The 20,565-nt window shown below is 40.5% G+C and overlaps 1 protein-coding gene across 1 annotated transcript in view; it reads left to right on the forward strand.

Annotated features, from left to right (window-relative positions):
* Positions 1–20,565, forward strand: part of PGGT1B (protein geranylgeranyltransferase type I subunit beta) — a 62,918-nt gene that overhangs the window by 15,281 nt on the left and 27,072 nt on the right. Inside the window, exons 3-5 of the mRNA XM_025923676.2 lie at positions 11,508–11,575; positions 15,751–15,902; positions 17,713–17,845. Of these exons, the coding sequence (XP_025779461.1) occupies positions 11,508–11,575; positions 15,751–15,902; positions 17,713–17,845 (353 nt within the window). The remainder of the gene's footprint in view (positions 1–11,507; positions 11,576–15,750; positions 15,903–17,712; positions 17,846–20,565) is intronic.

Raw genomic sequence — 20,565 nt, forward strand, 5'->3', positions numbered from 1 at the left:
TTTGCTATTGCAGAAATAATGCTATATGTTAATTAAAATTTTATAATGGAAAATGAGAAGCAGAGTGATGAGGAGACCTGCCCGAGGCCACACAGAGATATTAAGTGATAGAGTCAGACTGAAATCCCAGGCTTCTGACTCCCAAGTCCCCATGCTGCTCTGCTAGTGAAGTATGTAGGTCCCTAGTGGAGACCATCATGTGTGGCCCTTAAGTGCATTGTGAATATTTAATCAGAATTAACCCTGGCTTTCCACTTAACTCTGGGGTTGTAAAGACCCTAATGGTATGTCAGTCTACGTGTGTGGTCACACCATTGGAGATTTGGAGCCCTTCTCATCAACCTCCAGAAGTGTTTAAGAAACACAAGGGAGGGGTGTCTCACTGGCTCAGTCAGTTAAGCATCCAACTTGGGCTCAGGTCATGATCTTACAGTTTGTAAGTTCAAACCCTGGGTCGGGCTCTGTGCTTACAGCTCAGAGCGTGTAGCCTGCTTTGGATTCTATTTCTCTCTCTCTCTCTCTCTCTCTTTCTCTCATTCTCTCTCTAAAATAAATAAACAATAAAAAAAAAAAATTAAAGGGGCACCTGGGTAGCTCAGTTGCTTGAGCATCTGACTTCAGCTCAGGTCATGATCTCATGGTTTGTGAGTTTGAGCCCCACATTGGGCACACTGGTGTCAGCCTGTCAACGCAGAGCTTACTTTGGATCCTCTGTCCCCCTCTGTCTGCCCCTCCCCAGCTTGCGCTCTCCCCAAAATAAGTAAATTATTTTTTTAATTTAAAAAAGGATTAGTCTGGCTGTTGTGTATTCCCTTTTCTCATTAAGGGCACAGCTAGAACAAAGTAAAGAATATTATAGTCTGTCATTTTACAAATGAGGATGTTAAGATCCAAAGGCATTAATAATTTGTCCACAATAATGTATAACTAGTTAATGCTAGAGGAAGATTTAGAGCACAGTTTTCTGTTTTGCAGTCCTTTGATATTCCCATTACTGTATATTTCCAGTACTGATTCCGTACAGTAGATGCTCTGTGTATTGTGTGTGTGTTTTTCTGTTGAGAATTTTGTTCAGATTTTTCAATCCATTGCTGCCTTTGTTTGATAACATGCTCACAAGTGTAAGTATAGTTCTCATGTGGCTCAACTGAGCATATTGTACATTGAAAAAATTATATAGAATGTCTGTTTTGGAAGCATTGTAGGTCAAGAATTTTTTGCAAAGATTGGGACACCTGGGTGGCTCAATAAGTTAAGTGTCTACCTGGTTTTAACTCATCTCATGATCTCATGGTTTGCGAGTTGGAGCCCTGCATTGGGCTCCACGCTACCAGTGCAGAGCCTGCTTCGGATTATCTGTGTCCTTCTCTCTCTGCCACTTCCCTGCTGGTGTTCTGTCTCTGTCTGTCTCTGTCTCTGTTTATCTCTCTGTATCAAAATACATAAACCTTAAAAAAAGTATATTTTTGCAAAGATAGCCCTGCAGTGGTGATGTGCCCAAATGTCCAGTGTTCCTCACTGTGTGTCTGGTAGGCCACACCACACATCTGTTCACAATCCAGCTGCAAGTCTGAATTCTCCATTTACTGTTTGGTTGGATGAAACATCCATTTGTTGGATGCCTTTTCTGTAGTTGGCCTACGTCTGACTCTGAAACTTACCTGTGAAATTTAGAGAATAGATCTACAAACCCATTTGGTAGGCTCTAGAATGTTTTGTTCACCTTGCACATGTTTCTTGAGACCTCTGAGGAATTATTTCTGTGCTAATAAAATGTACACATCCATTTGTACATAAAAAAATTGCTACGTTCCTCACTTGAGTTGTTAGCTTAGTGCAAAAACCTAGTGGTTAAAATGGGAATTAGAGGGGTTCCTGGGTGGCTCGGTTAAGCATCTACCCTTGGCCCAGATCATGATCTCATGGTTCCTGAGTTCGAGCCCAACATCAGGCTCTTTGCTGAGGGTGCAGAGCCTGCATGGGTTTCTCTGTCTCCCTCTCTCTGTCCCTCCCCCGCTCACTCTGTCTCTAAAAATAAATGAATAAACTTTAAAAATATATTTAAAAAAAATGGGGACGAGAAAATTGAGAACATGACCAAATCAGGTTTTAAATTATATTTAACTAGCATGGCCACTATTAATAGCATGGCGATATTGTAACCCAAGAGCTGTTCTTTATTAGAAGTACCTAAATATAATTTTTAATGTATTTTTATGTCACAATAAAATTTTCTCTTAGAAGAGTGGGTAATATGCTGCTTTCTTATGAAAAGCAGCTTCAGTGACTAAAATCTTTTTAAACTGCCATTGAGGTTTTACATTTTATAGGTTTATAACTGTTTTGTTTAAAGAATACCCAAACATATTGCCTTTATAATGTTTGACATATAGTTGGTGTTTATTATGAGCTTAATAGTAAAACCCTAAGATTTAAAGAATTTATTTTTGGGGGCGCCTGGGTGGCTTAGTTGGTTAAGCTTCTGATTTCAGCTCAGATCATGACCTCAAGGCTTGTGGGTTCTGTGCTGACAGCCCAGAGCCTGGGGCCTGCTTCAGATTCTGCGTCTCCCTCTCTCTCTCTATCCCCCCCCAAATAAACATTAAAAAAGTAATTAAAATATTGGGGGGGGGGGGGCGCCTGGGTAGCTCAGTTGGTTAAGCTTTCAATGTCGGCTCAGGTCATGATCTCACCGTTCGTGAGTTTGAGTCCCACATTGGGCTCTGTGCTGACAGCTCAGAGCCTGGAGCCTGCTTCAGATCTGTCTCTTCTCTCTCTGCCCCTCCCCTCCTTGCACTTTATCTCTCTCAAAAATAAACAAACATGAAAAAAGTTTTTTTATTTTCTTTTAAGAGAGAGTGCGTGCCAGTGGAGGAGGGACAGAGGGAGAGAATCTTAAGACCTTAAGCAGGCTCTATGTGAGATCATGACCTGGGCTGAAATCAGGAGTCGGACATTTAACCACCTGAGCTACCCAGGCACCCCTAAAACCCTAAGTTTAAAAAAAAAAAATTTTTTTTTTCAACGTTTATTTATTTTTGGGACAGAGGGAGACAGAGCATGAACAGGGGAGGGGCAGAGAGAGAGGGAGACACAGAATCGGAAACAGGCTCCAGGCTCTGAGCCATCAGCCCAGAGCCCGACGCGGGGCTCGAACTCACGGACCGCGAGATCGTGACCTGGCTGAAGTCGGACGCTTAACCGACTGCACCACCCAGGCGCCCCAAAAACCCTAAGTTTTAAACTGAGAGATGCTCCAATCATCAAGAAGTCAGCTTTGTAGCTTAATGATTGTCTTTCACGTGCAGACACAAAAAATAAAGACAAAAGGATTGTTTTCCCTTGCCATAGACAGCTAAACACATTCTCTAATAAGCACATCCCTCTACATGCTCCCAAATAAACACACATGCATATTATATCCCTGTACATACTCCCATTTTTGCTGATTCTCTTTTTCTTCCCATGTACCCAATTTCATTTTTCTGCAGTAACCTGGATTTTTATGATGTATTGCTGTCTAAACCAGCTTCCACGTAACAAAGTAAACTAGTTTGACTTTGTGGCTCTGTGATAGTGGAGGATACATTCACCACATCAGTGGTTCTCAATTCTAATTGTATATCAAACAGGGATTGTTTTTCTTTTAATATACATGAGTGTCCATGCCCCACTCAGATGGTTCTGATGTGGACCTCAGTTAGGACCAAGAGGCATGTACTGTGTTTTTTCAAATTATGCATTTGATTCTTCTGGGACCTGAACCACACTTCCAGTTTATTCTGCTACTACTGAATAGGAGCACTAGATGGCGCTGTCTAATAACCTCCAAGGAAGCTTAACCTATCCTAAATATGCATCCAGTTGTAAATTTGGAATTAATTGCGTGTTTATACTTAATAATTATCATGAATAGATAAGCTTACTAGAATTATAAATGAAAGCACAATAGCAAGCACATCTTGACAAGAACCAGAAAGGATTAGGATTGCCCAATGCCTTCTTTTCAGTGTGCACTCTTTTGAAAATGGAGGGGAGGCAGGTGTTTTTATTTTAAAGAAAATCAGTTTCAGAGGAAATCTTCTGTTACTTTCCTCTTCACTTTTGTTTAAGTCTAATGAATTGACTTGAAGTGGTTACTGTTTCTCGTGCCTTGGTCACTGTGGTACGCATAATCAGAACGTGTCCTTTAACCCTGGTAAGAACCCTGCAAAATACTGCTTGCAGTACATTACTGTTCCTCTCTCAGAAATAGAACTAGCTCAGAGAGATTGTTACTTGCCTATGGAACACAGGACTAGTCAGAATAGGATCTTGAGTTTGATTCCACGTGTCCATGCCATCATCTCCTAACCTTAGGTGATATTTTTGAACATCAGTATTTTTGCTGCCTTTTCAGAAAAGTTATTGATGTAAATAAGCTAACAACATAGAAATGAGGAAATAAAAATGCCATTTAGTTATTTACCAGTAAAGAAATAATATTTCATTCAGAAACATTTTTTTAAACCCTAACAGGCGTTCCTCATTTTATTGCACTTCAGTTTACTGTGTTTTGCAGATACTGCATTTTTTACGGATTGAAAGTTTGTGGCATCCCTGTGTCATTCAAGTCGATTGGTTCTATTTTTCCAATAGCATTTGCTTATTTTGTGTCTCTGTTCCACATTTGGGTAATTTTCGCGGTGTTTCAGACTTTTTTGTTACATGTATTATGGTGATGCGTGATCAGTGATCTTTGACATTACTATTCAGATTGTTTTGGGGTGCGACAAACTGTGCCCATATAAGGTGGCGCACTTAACTGCTAAATGTGTGTGTTGTGACTGCTCCACTGACCGGCCGTTCCTCCTCATCCCTCTCCTCAGGCCTCCTGAGTCCCTGAGACACAACAACATTGAAAGTAGGCCAGTCAGGAACCCTACAATGGCCTCTCAGCCTTCAAATGAAAGGAAAGAGCTTGCACATCTGTCACTTTAAATCATAAGCTAGAAATGATTAAGCTTGGTGAGGAAGGCATGTCAAAAGCCTAGCGGGCCAAAAGCTAGATCTCTTGTGCCAGTCAGTCAAGTTGTGAGTGCAGAGGAAGAGTTCTTGAAGGAAATTAAAAGTGCTACTCCGGGGGTACCTGGCTGGCTCAGTCGGAAGAGCATGCCACTCTTGGTATCAGGGTCATGAGTTTGAGCTTCATGTTGGGTCTAGAGATTAACTGAGTAAAAATAAAACTTAAAAAGTGCTACTCCACTGAACACATAAATGGAGAGCACAACGACCTTATTGCTGGTGGTGAAAGTTCTCAGCCACAACATTTCCTTAAGTCAAAACCTAATCCAGAGCAAGACTCTCTTCATTTCTATGAAGTCTGGGAGGTGAGGAAGCTGCAGAAGAGAAGTTTGAAGCCAGCAGACGTTGGTTCGTGAGGTTTAAGGAAAGAAGCCATTTTTGTAACATAAAAGTACCAGGTGCAGCAGCAGGTGCTGATACAGATACTGCAGCAAGTTATCCAGAAGATCTCACTAAGATAATTCATGAAGGTGGCTACACTAAAAAAATGTTCAGTGTAGACAAAACAGCCTTCTTCTAGAAGAAAATACCACCTATGACTCTCCCAGCTAGAGAAAAGTCAGTGCCTAGCTTTCTAGGAGCTAAGGCAGTTGGTGACTTTCAGTAGAAGCCAGTGCTCATTTACCATTTCTCTCTCTCTTTTTTAAGTGTTTATTTATGTTTGAGAGAGAGAGGGAGACCGAGAATCCGGAGCAGAATCTCTGCTGTCAACTCAAAGCCCAGTGTGAAGCTTGACCTCACTAACTGTGAGATCATGACTTGAGCCAAAAGCATGAGTCGGACACTTAGCCCCCCTGAGCCATCCAGGTGCCCCTCATTTACCATTTCTGAAAATCCTAGGGCCCTCAGTTCTGCTAACTCTACTCTGCCTGTGCTCTATAAATGGAACAACAAAGACTGGATGACAGCACATCTGTTTACAACATGGCTTACTGAATATGTTAGGCCTGCTGTTGAGACCTGCTCGGAAAAGATTTCCTTCAAAATATTATTGCTCATTGACAGTGTACTTGGTCACCCAAGAGCTCAGATGAAGATGTACAATGAGATGAATGTTGTTTTCATGCCTGCTAACACAGCGTCCATTCTGCAGCTCAGGGGTCAAGGAGTCATTTTGATTTCAGGTCTCATTGAAATGCATTGTAAGGCTGTAGCTGCCATAAGTAGGGATTCCCCTGATGGATGTAGGTACAATAAAATAAAAACCTTCTGGAAATGATTCCCCAGTCTAGATGCCACGAAGAACATCTGTGTTTCATGGGAAGAGGTCAAAATACATTCACAGGAGTTTGGAAGAAGTTAATTCCAACTCTCATGGATGACCTGGAGGGGTCCTAGACTTCAGTGGAGGAAGTCCCTGCAGATGTGGTGGAAACATCAGGAGAGCTAGAAGTGGAGCCTGAAGATGTGACCGAATTCCTGCAATCTCATGGTAAAACTTGAACGGATGAGGAATTGCTCCTTATGGATGAGCAAAAATAGTGGTTTCTTGAGATGGAACCTACCCCTGGTGAAAGTGCTATGAAGATTGTTGAAATGGCAGCACAAGATCTATTACTATTTTTTAAAGATTTTATTTTTAAGTAGTCTCTACACCCAACATGGGGCTTGAACTCACAACCCCAAGATCAAGAGTCACATGCTCTACTGACTGAGCCAGCCAGGCACCTCAAAAACACAGGATTTAGAATATTACATGAACCTAGGTGATAAAGTGGTGGCAGGAATTGAGAGGATTGAATTTTTGTTTTTTGGGTTTTTTTTGTTTTGTTTTGTTTGGTTTGGTTTTTGATTATGACTTCACTGCAGAACTTTTAACAAGTTTGAATGTAGGAGCACCTGGTTGCCTCAGTTGATTAAGCCTCTGACTTGGGCTCAGGTCATGGATGATGTCACGGTTGGTGAGTTCAAGCCCCACATCGGGCTCGCTGCTATCAGCGTCCACGCTGCTTTGGATCCTCTGTCCCCTCTCTCTCCGCCCTTTCCCATGCGTGTGTGCTCTTTCTCTCTCTCTCAAAAATAAATAAACATTTAAAAAAAATTTTTGTTAAGTTTGAATGTAAACCTTTGCCTTATAATTCAGAGTACCTGAAGATTTATATATAATTGATTTTTAGTCTCTTAGAGAAGATTGAATTTTGAAAGCAGTTCTACCATGGGTAAAATGCTGCAGAGCCTGATAGGAAGAGTCAGGCATTCAGGAGACATTGTTTTAAGAAATTGACACAGCCACCCCAGCCTGCATTCAGCAGCATTCGGCAGCCATCAACATTGAGGCAGGACCCTTTTAGAAGGGGGCTCAAGGTAGGCTTCCTAAGTGAAGTATATACTCAGACCTGAAACAGGGATGCACAACTTTTTCCCCCAACCCCCGTTTTTTTTTAAGGCTTATTTTTTGTGAGATTGAGCCCCGCATCCAGCTCTGCACTGACTCTGCTGAGCCTGCTTGAGATTCTCTCCCTCTCTCTCTGCCCCACCCCCAATAAATAAACATTTAAAAACATTTTTTAAGTTTTTATTTTGAGAGAGAGAGTGCGCATGCACGGGCACAAGCGGGGGAGGGGCAGGGACAGAGGAAGAGGAGAAGAGAGACAGAGAAAATCCCAAGCAGGCTCTGCACTGACAGCATGGACCCCCATGTGGGGCTCAAACTCAGGAACCATGCAATCGTAACCTGAGCCGAAACAGATGTTTGACTGAGCCACCCAGGCGCCCCAATAAATAAACATTTAAAAAAAAAAAAAGGATAATCCTTAAAAGGGCATTCCTAAGGGGAAATAAGAGAGAAAAAAAAACATTAAAAAATATGTCAGTAAGCGTCCCACTTCGGCTCAGGTCATGATCTCACCGTCTGTGAGTTTGAGCCCCGCGTCGGGCTCTGTGCTGACAGCTCAGAGGCTGGAGCCTGTTTCAGATTGTGTGTCTCCCTCTCTCTCTGCCCCTCCCCTGTTCATGCTCTGTCTCTCTCTGTCTCAAAACTAAATAAATGTTAAAAAAAAAAAATTAAAAAAATATGTCAGGAATTAAGGAAGATAATTTCAGCATCCAATGAAATATTAAGCCTAGGGAAAATACACCTTTGACATGCCGTTCCCCCAATTAGGAGGGATTAAAACAAGTGGTGATAAAGGGATAAAGACATCTGTGACTTGGTGAAGACAATTTATTTTTAGAAAAGTATAATATTACACCCAGTTTGGAGTTTGGAAGCTGTGTTAGAATTAAGATGTTCCCCCTCGCCCTCTCTCTCCCCTAAGTTCCTGTACCGTACTTATTCAAACACTAAGCACCATGGACTTTGAAGATGAAGTTAAGGTTACTGGTCAGCTGACCTCAAAATAGGGAGATGATCTGTAGGTGTTCCATGTACAGGGGAGGCCCTAGGACAGGAGAAAGATTTCAGCCCCGTTGCAGACGCTTGGGTCCAGGGGCCCAGGTGTGAGCAGTGGCAAGGGCCCCAGCTGGCGGTGATCAAAGATGTGGAGACTCAGTCCCACACACTGGACAAGTGGAAGGAACTTGGGGCCAACTGTCCCCCAGAGCCTCCAGTAGGGAGCGCAGCCCCTGGTGGCTCTCCATTCCAGCCTGGTGAGGCTGATCTTGGACTTTGGAACTTACAGAACTGCCGGATAACAAATGGGTGTGGTTTCAAGTTAATAAGTTCTGTGGTAATTTGTTATGGCAACACTGACTGATACAAAGAACAGAATTCACTCTCCTGTCATTCCACACAATATTATTTTGTTTATTCCTTTCTGGGCTTTGTTGATAAGCATCCTTTGGTTAATTGTAAATATAATCACATAAATGTTCGCATCCTACCTTTTCTCTTAACTTGATCATTTCTCCATGTTGCTACATAGTTTTCCCTAATTATTAGCAGTATCATGTTCCTTTGATGAGATATAGTATTATATTTAACCTCTTGGACTTCTGTGTTGCTTCTAAATTTTCACCAGTGTAATACTGGCCTGGGTGTTTCTGTGCATACGACCTTTCTCATATGGGAAGTTCCTGGAGTCAATTCTCAGATGTAGCATTATCCATTCAGAGTCTGAGCCTTTTTATGACTCTTATTATATAATGGCGAGTCTTAAGTGGCTTAGTCATTTAAAAGTCTTTAGCAGAGATAAGAGAACTATGTTCATTAATATCATCACCATTAGGTAATACCCTTTTTCAGATTTTTTTTGTTAAAAAAAAATGTAAGTGTAAGGTGGTCAGTGGAGAATTTTAAATTTAGTGGATAAAGTTCCCTAAATTGTATAAGAAATTAATGTTTAAGTTACTGTTGTAAGTTTATGAGAGATAGAAAGCTGAATAGAGTACCTGTGTTGAAAAAATAGAGTGAAAAACAGTTACTATGATTTAGTCATGTTCCAGTCCTAAGAGATAATGAAACTGGTTTCTCACGTCAGAACGTATTTATAAATCTACGTTTTTTTTTTTTTATTAATGATACAGTACAGTCTGCTGATACTACATTTCTATCTTCTGTGTCTATCATGCTGATTTTCTAATGGCAATCAAACCCATAACCATTTTCTTGTTGTGGGTATAACTAATTATTCATTTATAGTTTTTTTTTTTTTTTGCAGCTTCATAAAGGTATTGTTGACATATAACACGTGTAAGTGTAAAGTATACAACATGATGTTCGATACATGAATATATTGCAGAATGATTACCACAGTCCCCTTACATAATTACCCTGTGTGAGTGTGTGGTGACAACATTTAAGATCTCTCCTAATAACTTTCAAGTGTATAACACAGTCCTATTAATTATAGTCATCATCCTGTGCATTAGCTCCCCAGAACTTACTCATCTTATAGGTAGACGTTTGTACTTTTGACTAACATCTCACCATTTCTCCCAGCTCCTGTCAACTACCATTCTGCTCTGTTTCCATGGTTCAGCCTTTTTAAATTCCACATGTAAGTGAGAACATACAATATTTGTTTCTCTCTGACTTATTGCATGTGGCATCCATAATGTCACAAAAGGCAGAATTTGCTCTTTCATGGCTGATTAACATTCTGGATATGCGTGTGTGTGTGTGTGTGTGTGTGTGTGTGTGTGTGTGTGTGTGAAATTTTCTTTATCCACTCATCCAGTGGGTGTGTGTGTGTATGTGTGTGTGTGAGAGAGAGATTTTTTCACTCCTCTGTTGATAGACACTTAGGTTGTTTCCATGTCTTGGCTGTTACAAATTATGTTGCAGCATTCATGGGGGTGCACATAGCTCTTTGAAATGGTGATTTTGTTTCCTTTGGCTATCTACCCAGTGGTGGCATTGCTGAATCATATAGTGGTTCTGTGTATAATTTTTTGAAGAACCTCCATACTGTATTCCATAATGGCTGTACCAATTTATATTCCCACCACCAATGCACAAGGCTCCCTTTTCATGGATGTGACTTCGTTTCCAGCTTATTTTCTTTCTCAGGTTCCTAGTACTTCAAAGCAGAGTGGATGGGGTGCCTTGGTGGTTCAGTTGACCCGATTTCAGCTCAGGTCATAATCCCAGGGATCAAGCCCCACGTTGGGCTCTGAGCTGAGCATGGAGCCTGCTTCACATTCTCTCTCCCTACCCCCCACCCCGCCCTTTACCTGCTTGCATGTGTGCGCACTCTCTCTCTGAAATAAAAAATAAAAACAAAGTAGAGTGGATCATTGGACTCAGAACAAAGGTTTGTCCGTACTAAAATACAAAGTATGGGGCGGGGGGTGCCTGGGTGGCTCATTCGGTTAAGCACCCGACTCTTGGTTTCTGCGCAGGTCATGATCTCGTGGTTTGTGAGTTTGAATCCTACATCAGGCTCCGTGATGACGGTGTGGAGCCTGCTTGGGATTTTCTCTCTCCCTTTCTCTCTGCCCCTCCCCTGCTCGCTCTCTCTGTCTCTCTCAAAAATTAATAAAAAAAAAAGTTTTTTAAATTTAAAATACATTTTTTTGTGACTAGGGCATCTTAGGTGTTTAGTTTGCTCACATATAAAGAAGCAGTAAGTTAAAATAAAAAGGCAGTGGAAGGGAAGTTAGGATTCCAGATCCAGATGTGTAATTAACTGATTGTTACTTTGAACATGTCACTTAACCTCTGGGCTTCTGTTTTCTGCTCTTTAACACGGGGTTGATTATGTTGATCACATGAAAAATAATCGTATAGAAAAGGTTTGAAAGCATTTCACCTGCAGTGAGGTAGGCTATAAACTAAAGGTATGTGGTAGGAAATCATTATTTTGTCTCTGACTGGTTGGAAAATTAAGTGAGATTCCCATAAAATGAGAACACACCTGGCACATGCTAGAATGAAAATGGAGACAGTGACAAAGCTTTGGTACTAAAATACTCAGTTTCTGAAAGAATATATAATTGATCTGCTTTAGAGTCTGTTCAAAAATAAAATATACTTTAAATAAGTACATGGTTTTATTTTCTAGGATCCAATCTAAATCGCTGTGGTTTCCGAGGCTCTTCATACCTGGGTATTCCATTCAACCCATCAAAGGTGAGTTCTTTCTGGGTGGGGAGGAGGGAGGAGGGAGATGGATGGATTTTAGTGGGAAAGAAAACTAAGAAATGACACAGAAGCCAGGCTTCTGTGTTTCATTATAGCTAAATATTGTCTGCTAATGTGTATTATGACCTTTACTTAAAGGAAAGTGATACCCACCCTACTTCCTGGAACTATGCACAGTATGTGTGCACGCAGAATTTGCTACCGTCACAAGTATTATGTCTCTCCTCCTATTGTTTGTGTGTCAAAATTACTGGTGATTTCCTGGAGAATTGGAAATACAGCTCTCCTGTGCTTGGTGCTTGCTCTCGAGGAAGCCAGTGAACTTCTGTGTTAGTGAAGGACTTTACATTTGGCTCATGTTTCTAAAGAATGAAACAAAAATCTCTTGCCAAGGCAGTGATTGAAGACACATGAAGAGCAACGAATTTGAGGCAATAGGCAGGTTGTCTTTTGCCTGTTTTTTCATACTCTCTTCCTAATTTTAGAATAAATAGCAGTAATTTGGGAGAAGGCAGCATGTTTTCATAGAGGCACTGGTTCAACTTTCTTCCTCTGCCTTAGGCTGTAGATCACCTTGCCTGTGTCAAGGTCATGTGAATTTGCCAAGATGTGTCTAATCACGTGTGCCCGCTGCTTTTAGCAAGGAATCTAAAAACAAAGAATTCACAAAATCTGTTCCCTTTTTGCTGTGCATGTAATATTTTCCCGCTGATGCTGGTCCTCAGGAAGATGGCTGTCCCGTTACTCGTATTGGACAGGCTCTCTGGGTGCCGTGCCATGTGGTCATGACAACTGCTTTATAGTGCCGTACCTTATTCAGACGCTTACCTGCCCTCGTTGAAATAAAGCTGGACTTTGATAACATTACTTGTAAAAGACAATCCCCTTCTGTACCCCCTTCTGAAGACAATTTTATTTATTTATTTTTAAATGCTTATTTATTTTTGAGAGAGAAAGAGAAAGCAAGTGGGGGAGGGGCAGAGGGGGAAGGGAGGAGGATCCGAGGTGGGCTCTGCGCTGACAGCAGAGAGCCCAGTGCAGGGCTAGAACTCACAGACTGCGAGATCGTGACCTGAGGTGAAGTCCGATGCTCAACCAACTAAGCCACCCAGGCGCCACCCCTAACACGTTTTTTTAAATAACAAGAATAAAATTTAAAAACACAAAAACATTTTTGCTTTGGTTTACAGTCTCCCGAAACCTCTTTTTGGCTCTAATTCACCTAGACCCCTGGCATCTTCTGGGGGAGGTTGGGTCCCACTCCATGCCACGTTGTGTTCGTCTGAATTTGAGTGGTGGAAGGAGCAGGAGACTCCAGTCGACTCACGTAGGCCCCCCAGGAGCAGTTGGCTCAGAGTCGGCGAGAATCTGAAGAGGCACATGGGATTTCCCGACACAGTACATAAATACAGTAGTGTCAGCAATTTTTCTTCCGAATTCACCAAACCACCCTGTCTGGTAAATGCCCCAGGACCTTCCAGGGCCATAGAGAACTTTTCGGGAAACACTGATGGAGCCTCTCCGCCTACTCTTCTCACTGTTTTCCTTCACAAATTCTGTATTGTCTCTTACATTATGTGTCGTCCCCAGTACATGCTAAATACCCAGAATTTTCTTTCTCTGCATTGCTTTTACTTTTTCTTCTACCTATGAAGCCGCCTCTCCTTTCCTCTCCTCACCTCACCTCTCCTCGCCTCGCCTCTCCTCTCCACCCTCCAAGTTCCTCTTCTGGCACAGACAAGAATCCTTTATTTAAAGCTTTGTGTTACTTTGTCTCCCTCATGACGCTTTTATGTCCTACTTCGTATTGTAATTACTTGATCTGCCCTTAAGGTTAAGCTCCACATTTGATTTGTGTTTGGATTCCCCCTGGTACTTTTTAACCTAGTAGGTGTTTACTTTAAGTACCAAGAAATGAAACGGGCTGTGGGAGTTGTAAGAAGGCTGTTACAAATGTGGAATAGAATAGCTGGGAGTACCAGAGTTTCAGTTGAAGGGAGGAACTCAGAATGAATTCTAAGTGTTAGCAAGATGAAAATTTGTTTGGCCTGTTTGTGAGACCATATAAGGAATTGTAGACGTAAGGCCGGATGGGTAGGGTGGTGTCAGATTATAGAAGGTCTTGAACACTGTGCAAACTTGTTCTGTGAGGAACCACAGAAGGTCAGTGAGCAGAAAAATAATGTGATTTCCTGCCTGGTGGTTCTGGGACCCTAGTTCATGACTCCCAAGAAGTACTGGCCCTTTGGGTATCTGCCTTGTGCTTGCATCGTCACCAAGATAACCAGCATCTTTATCACAGTAACTTTATTTAACCCTCACAATAACCCCATGAGGGAGGTACTAATATCCACATTCTAGTAGGAGGAATGAAGCAGGCCAGTGAGTAGTATAGCCAAGATTTGGTGCATTTCACCGGTTGTAGAAGTTAACATTTATTATAATTTTTTAAAATTTTGTTTTTAATGTTTTTATTTCTGAGAGAGAGAGAGAGAGAGAGAGAGAGAGAGAGCGCATCAGTGGGGGAGGGACAGAGAGAGAGGTAGACACAGAATCTGAAGCAGGCTCCGGGCTCCGAGCTGTCAGCACAGAGCCCGACTCAAGGCTTGAACTCATGAACCACGAGATCATGACCTGAGCAAAGTCAGAGGTTTAACTGTCTGAGCCACCCAGGTGCCCCGAAGTTAACGTTTATTATAGTAGGTGAGGAGTCTGCTTGAACCAGAACCTTGGTACAAGCTTCACTTTCGCTTTCCAGTATGCTGAGCAGTTACTCTAGAATTTGGAGCAATTATTGATGAACCTAAACTGAGATAGAAGGGAAACCAGTGAGAGAGATGAATTTTAAAATACACTCTTATTCTTTCAAAATTAAAATGTTCTTCGTTGTGTGTCAACTACACTTCAATTAAAAAAAAAAAAGCACTTAAGACATTCTTAAACTTACATAAATTAGTACATTGTGAAATCTTACATTTTTCAGGTGAAATATTTTTTTTTTTTAGTGACTGATTCATAGGATCAGCTGATTATTTGAAATTAATTGTAAAACTCTGAATGCTTTTTTTTGTTTTTTTTAAGTTTATTTATTTTGACAGAGAGCACAAGCTGGAGGGAGGCAGAGAGAGGGAGAGACAGAATCCCAAGCAGCTTCTGCACCATCAGTGCAGAGCCCGACTTGGGGCTCAAACTCACAAACTGTGAGATTGTGACCTGAGCCGAGCTCAAGAGTTGGACACTTAATCATGTGTGCCACCCAGGTCCCCCTAAAACTCTGAATGCTTTGTATATTGTGGGACATCAAGTTACTTGGCATAGTAAACACTTTTTTTAAATCCAGATTTTATCAATGCCAGTGCCAGTGCCTAGGGTCTTTACAGGATTTCCTATATGAGTCACATATTTTGTAGCTTAAGAGTTCTTTGATAACTGTGGTTATCTTTTGTTGAAACAGAGTGGTAAAACAAATCCGACACAACGTGGTAATGCTTCCTGGTAAGACTTCTCTGCTCCGCCTCAGCAATTTGCTGGTCTGATAGTCTTCCAGAACACTTTTTGCCAGCAGGATGCGTTGGGCTCTAAATTTTAAAAGTTACACTGTTTTATTTCTAGAGATTTTTTTCAGTTTTGGTAACAGAGCTCTTTGCTTTTTGTTATTCTAAGTGCTAATATGTTTTAAAGACTCATTAAATTGTATATGGGAGCAGAATGAGGTTTTTCAACTGTGTTGTTTTGTAATATTTTTATATGGTGGTCACTATGGTTTTTAATTTGGATTTGTACAGTAAAAGGATTTTTATTTCTTTCATAAATTGTTTCTGTTTGAAAAGCTCTGTGCTTTTCTAACTTCTTGAGACTTAAGTTATCAGTGATATGGTTGATGACATTTGAAGTTCAAATAATTTGGTTTATTTGTGTAAAAGCACTACTTCCCTGAAGCTTTAGATTTGCAGGATAAGTTTAAGAATTGTGTAGCCTGCAAAGTATGTGATTATACTTACATTGAGTCATGTAAAATGGAGGTTTGCTTTTTCAATCAGGTGTCAGTACAAATCAGTATAAACATTGCATTTTCCTAGTTCCTGAAACCTTGCATTAGATTGCTTAATGAAGTAAGTTTTCAGTTTACTAGTTCATTAACATTATGTTTATTTTGAATTTAGAATCCTGGAACAGCTCATCCTTATGATAGTGGCCACATAGCAATGACCTACACTGGCCTTTCATGCTTAGTTATTCTTGGAGATGACCTAAGCCGAGTAAATAAGGAAGCTTGCTTAGCAGGCTTGAGAGCTCTTCAGCTGGAAGATGGGAGGTATGGGTCACTCTTTGATTTTTTTTTTTCCCTTTTCTTTCTGTCTTTCTTGGAAAAATTTTATACAAGTAAAAAACGGGTACAGTACTGTACTAGAACTTTAGGGTTTATCATAAACCCTTATTAGAACCACCTGAAGTTCACTGTACATACATAAAGTTAAATGCCTAATCAAAAAAAGAAAAAAAAGATCCAAGATTTTTTATGTGAGTAAAGAGAAATCACACTAGCAGAACTCCTTTCTTCCTCTCTGTTTTTAAGTGACACAGTAAATAGATTCATAAATAAGTGGTTGAATGGTTTCATTTGTAAGATGGATTTTAATTTACCTTCTCGGTGAAAAAAATGGATATTTTGAAGTAAGCATACATTTAATCTGAACTTTTATTAAGACATAGTGATTGGGGGGAGAAAGGGATGAACGCTGAATATTAGATGCTAGTGTAAGTGGTTTCAATGACATTTATAAAAGATAGAAAAAGAACTTAGTGTATTTATTAATATTTGGTGGTTTGTATGGTATATCTGGAGTTTTAAGGGGAAAATTGTTTTCAAATCTAGGAAATGACAAAGCAGTAGTGATCCTGTTTAGTGAAGAGATTTTGTAAACAAATTCTGCTATATTGTTAAGTCAGTGCTCCATCTATTAATAGCTCTATTTAACTGTCAAGGTTTAAAAACACTGCTCTCGGGGAGCACCTGGGTGGCTCAGTCAGTTAAGCGTCTGACTCTTAGTTTCAGCTCAGGTCGTGATCTCACGTTCGTGAGGCTGAGCCCCACATCAGGCTCTGCACTGGCAGCACGGAGGAGCTTGCTAGGGATTCTCTCTCTCCCTCTTTCTGCCCTTCCCCTGCTCGTGCACGCTTTCTCTCTCTCTCTCTCTCTGTCTCTTTCTCTCTCTCTCTCTAGACTTAAAAAAAAAAACAAAAAACCTTCCCTCAGGCATGTGGCTGGCTCAGTCAGTGGAGCATGTGACTCTTGACCTCCCAGTTGTGAGTTCAGGCCCCACATTTGGTGTAGAGTTTACTTAAAATCTTGAAACACTGGTGTCATTAACTGAAAGATAAAGGTTATTGTCAAAGCAAATGATGATAACTACAATTAAAGAAAAAAAAACCACCCCTCTCGGTGAGGGGAAGACTAATGTAGACACATAAGATATTTTATCATTAATTGGAAATACTGCAAAACTGAATCTTGACCTCAGCCAGCATATGTGACTGATACCTCCAAGTTTCGGTGTAGTCTTTGATTATTGCCACTGTATCCCTTTTATAAATAAAGAAATAGATACCAGGCACAGACTGTTACTTCTCTTGAAACTAATAGAATAGGTAAAAATTGAATTACAGCACAATATGATCAGTTAGTGGTTATCTACATATACATTTGGAAGAAATTTCACACATCAAAACTTGGGTTTGGGAATTTCTTACTATTCAATAGGTCCTGTGTTTTACCTGCTCCATTCCCCCCATTCTCACGCTAGCGTGCCACAACTGTGGTAGGGAGCAAATAAACTTACTCTGAGTGGTAGCATCTGGTAAGGAGTAACTGGTAGTGTGGAAAGCTACCCAGAAATCAGAACTTGGAAGCAGAGGGTAATTTAGAGATCATTTTATATTTTTCGAGTACTAGTTCTATTTGTTGACTTAATACAAGTAATATATGGTTTTTAAATCTGTATTTAATAATAGGTTTTTCTGTGACAAAAGACATGAAGCCCGTGTTTCTCACCCACCCTGCAAGAAAATAAAAAAAATAAATTCTGCTGCCATGTAATCGTGTGTCATACTGTTATTACTTCCAGTTTCTGCGCAGTCCCTGAAGGCAGTGAAAATGACATGCGATTTGTATACTGTGCTTCCTGCATTTGCTATATGCTCAACAACTGGTCTGGCATGGATATGAAAAAAGCCATCAATTACATTAGAAGAAGTATGGTGAGTTACGTTGATAAATCGACTATTTTAGATCATTATTGCTGCTATATGGGAGCTGCAGTAAAATGCACGTCTCCTCTTTCTTCCACCAAGAATCTGGAAATCAGGTTAGTAGCATTGCTTTTTAGATACTTTGTATAATCAGAACAGCCATATAGAAATAATTGTGAAGGGCAGATTGATTCATTGGCCCTTAAAATTTAAATGTAATTTATGTCTGAAGAAACAAATGTCTTTACTAGAAAGAAATTGGTCAGCCCTAGAAGAAAAAAGAAGCAAAATCTCAAAGGCACATGTTTGATAAACTGTCCTCGCAGGGGTCAGTGGAGAGCCCTGGCCAAGCATAGTAGAGATTTATGGTGTCTTTGAGGAGACTGTTTCTATATTTGGTGTGAGGTGGGAGTTCCATAAGTCATTTGACTAGCAGAGACCAAATATAACAAGATTGACTGGGCTAGCAATAGATTTTTGGATCATTTTTGTTAATACTTTGACGTGTGCTTTTTTTTTTTTCAATCTAAGGTTTATTTTTAAGGAGAATATCAAATGCAAATGTTATTCTTTCACAGTACAATTTAATCTTCTCATTGGCAGTAGTAAGGAAAGCTCAGTCTCAGCCAGAATTATCTTTTGCTTTACTTTTTCGTCTCTTATATGAAACTGGAGACGTAGAAGTGTTGCTTCCCAAGTTTATTACTTCCCGAATACTGAGTTTTTAGTTTTAAAGATTAGACTATTTTCGGCTGTTAATTCAACTTTCACTTAGTGTTTCAAAATGAAAATTAATTTCTTAGAGGAATGAAATTGTTTTTAATTGAATGTGTGAATGTGGATCAGATTTTATAGAATGTGGATCAGGCATTTTTAAAAGCCTGTGGAGTCCAAAAGAACAGAGCCTGAAAGGAGTTTTAAAAGAAACAGAGATTTATGTGCTGTAGAAGGATAGGTGATGATGTGGTTTGGCATGAACACTAAGAAAGTGACCCTGTGTCACTCCTCAGTGTGTTGTCTTTGGGAGTGTAGCATACTGACTTGCCCTGTTACCAGTGATAGTAACTTTTGATCACTCGATTAAGGTGGTGTATGCCGTATTTTTCTCTGTAGAGTTAGAATTTTTCCACCTAGAAGGATTCAGTATCTTGTGGCGAGATGTTTTGGAGACTGTCAAATAATCTGTCCTTCATCAGACTTTATCCAACTATAATAAGATTGTCTGGGCTAACAGGTTCTTTGTCTGCTAGTGTTGGTATGCAATTGATTTTCCAGCTGTGTCATTTCTTCTGTAATTTTCAGTTGAAATTCTGCTTTTAGAAAAAGCTTTCTCTTTCTCTGTCTATCCATATCACCTTGAACTCCAGATTCTTATTTGATCCAGTGGGCTATTACCTGTTACTATCATTATATATTTTAATGGTCAGATTGTCCCAGATTCAGCCAGTGAGAACCCCTTCAAGCAGATGCTTGTGCCTTTTTTTGTCTCTCCCCCTGTATGCTTTGAGCAGCCCTTTGCTTTCTGCCACAAGATATTCCAGGTTCATCTTTTACTTTCCTAGCCATAGCCCAGGAATCGATCATTTTTTCAAGGAGCCCTGGTTCTTATCGGAGGATGGTGTGTAGAAATGAGGATTTGGGCCCTGGCTATGATCATGGTCCTGGGTAGCATTGCTTCTAGCCCCTCTCTCAGCAAGCCAAGCTAGGAAATGTGTACATGCATGCATCTATACACAAACACACCCTCCCTTACACATACCTCTCTGTTACTTTACATATGTACTAAAAACCGTGAGTCCTGTTGATGCCTCGGATTTTAGTCCAACACCACAGGGTTCCTTTCTGTTTAATATTTATTTATTTTTGAGAGGGTGGGGAGGAAAGGAGGGGCAGAGAGAGGGAGAGAGAGAATCCCAAGCAGGCTCTGTGCTGTCAGTTAGAGCTCAATGCGGGGCTCGATGTCCTGAACCATGAGATCATGACCTGAGCCAAAACCAAGAGTTGGATACTTAGCCTACTGAGCCACCCAGGCGCCCTCCACAGAGTTCCTTTTTAATCATCCTCCTTTTTTTGTTTTTTTGTTTTTTTGTAACTCCCTTCTCTGATGGTGACCAACCTGGTTACCGTTATCCAGAATACATTGTCTCTTTGTTTTGAACCTGAGGGTATGTAAATCAAAATACCATATTTAAGAAATACTTGAGTTACTTCTTTTATTCCCCCCTTTGCTATGGTTATGTTATTTTTTTTAAATATAGTTGAGTTTGTTTCTGTTTGGGTTCCATTTTAGAGTTTGCCCCAATTTTGTTGATTTTTTTAAAAACTTACTTAATATTTGGGGGCACCTGGGTGGCTCAGTCAGTTAAGTATCCGACTTTGGCTCGGGTCATGATCTCATGGTTCGTGGGTTCAAGCCCCATGTCGGGCTCTCTGCTGACTGCTCAGAGCCTGCAGCATGCTTCAGATTCTGTCTCTGGCTCTCTCTGCCCCTCCCTTGCTTGTGCTCTGTCTCTAAAATAAATATTAAAAAAATTTTTTTTAAACTTACTTAATATTTGAAATACTGACTTGGTTCTGAAAGTGAGAGCTGTACAAGAAGAGATATTCCAAGATGTGTAATTCCCTGTCTCCTGTCCCTTTTGTCTTTGGTCCCTTCCTAACTCCCCCTTTCCTAACATTTGTTTTTACCACCACTCTGTAGGGAACCAATCTCATTAGTGTTTGGTTTG

Source organism: Puma concolor, chromosome A1 (assembly GCF_028749965.1).
Source record: "Puma concolor isolate L17-30 chromosome A1, mPumCon1.1.hap2, whole genome shotgun sequence".
Lineage (NCBI taxonomy): Eukaryota > Metazoa > Chordata > Mammalia > Carnivora > Felidae > Puma > Puma concolor.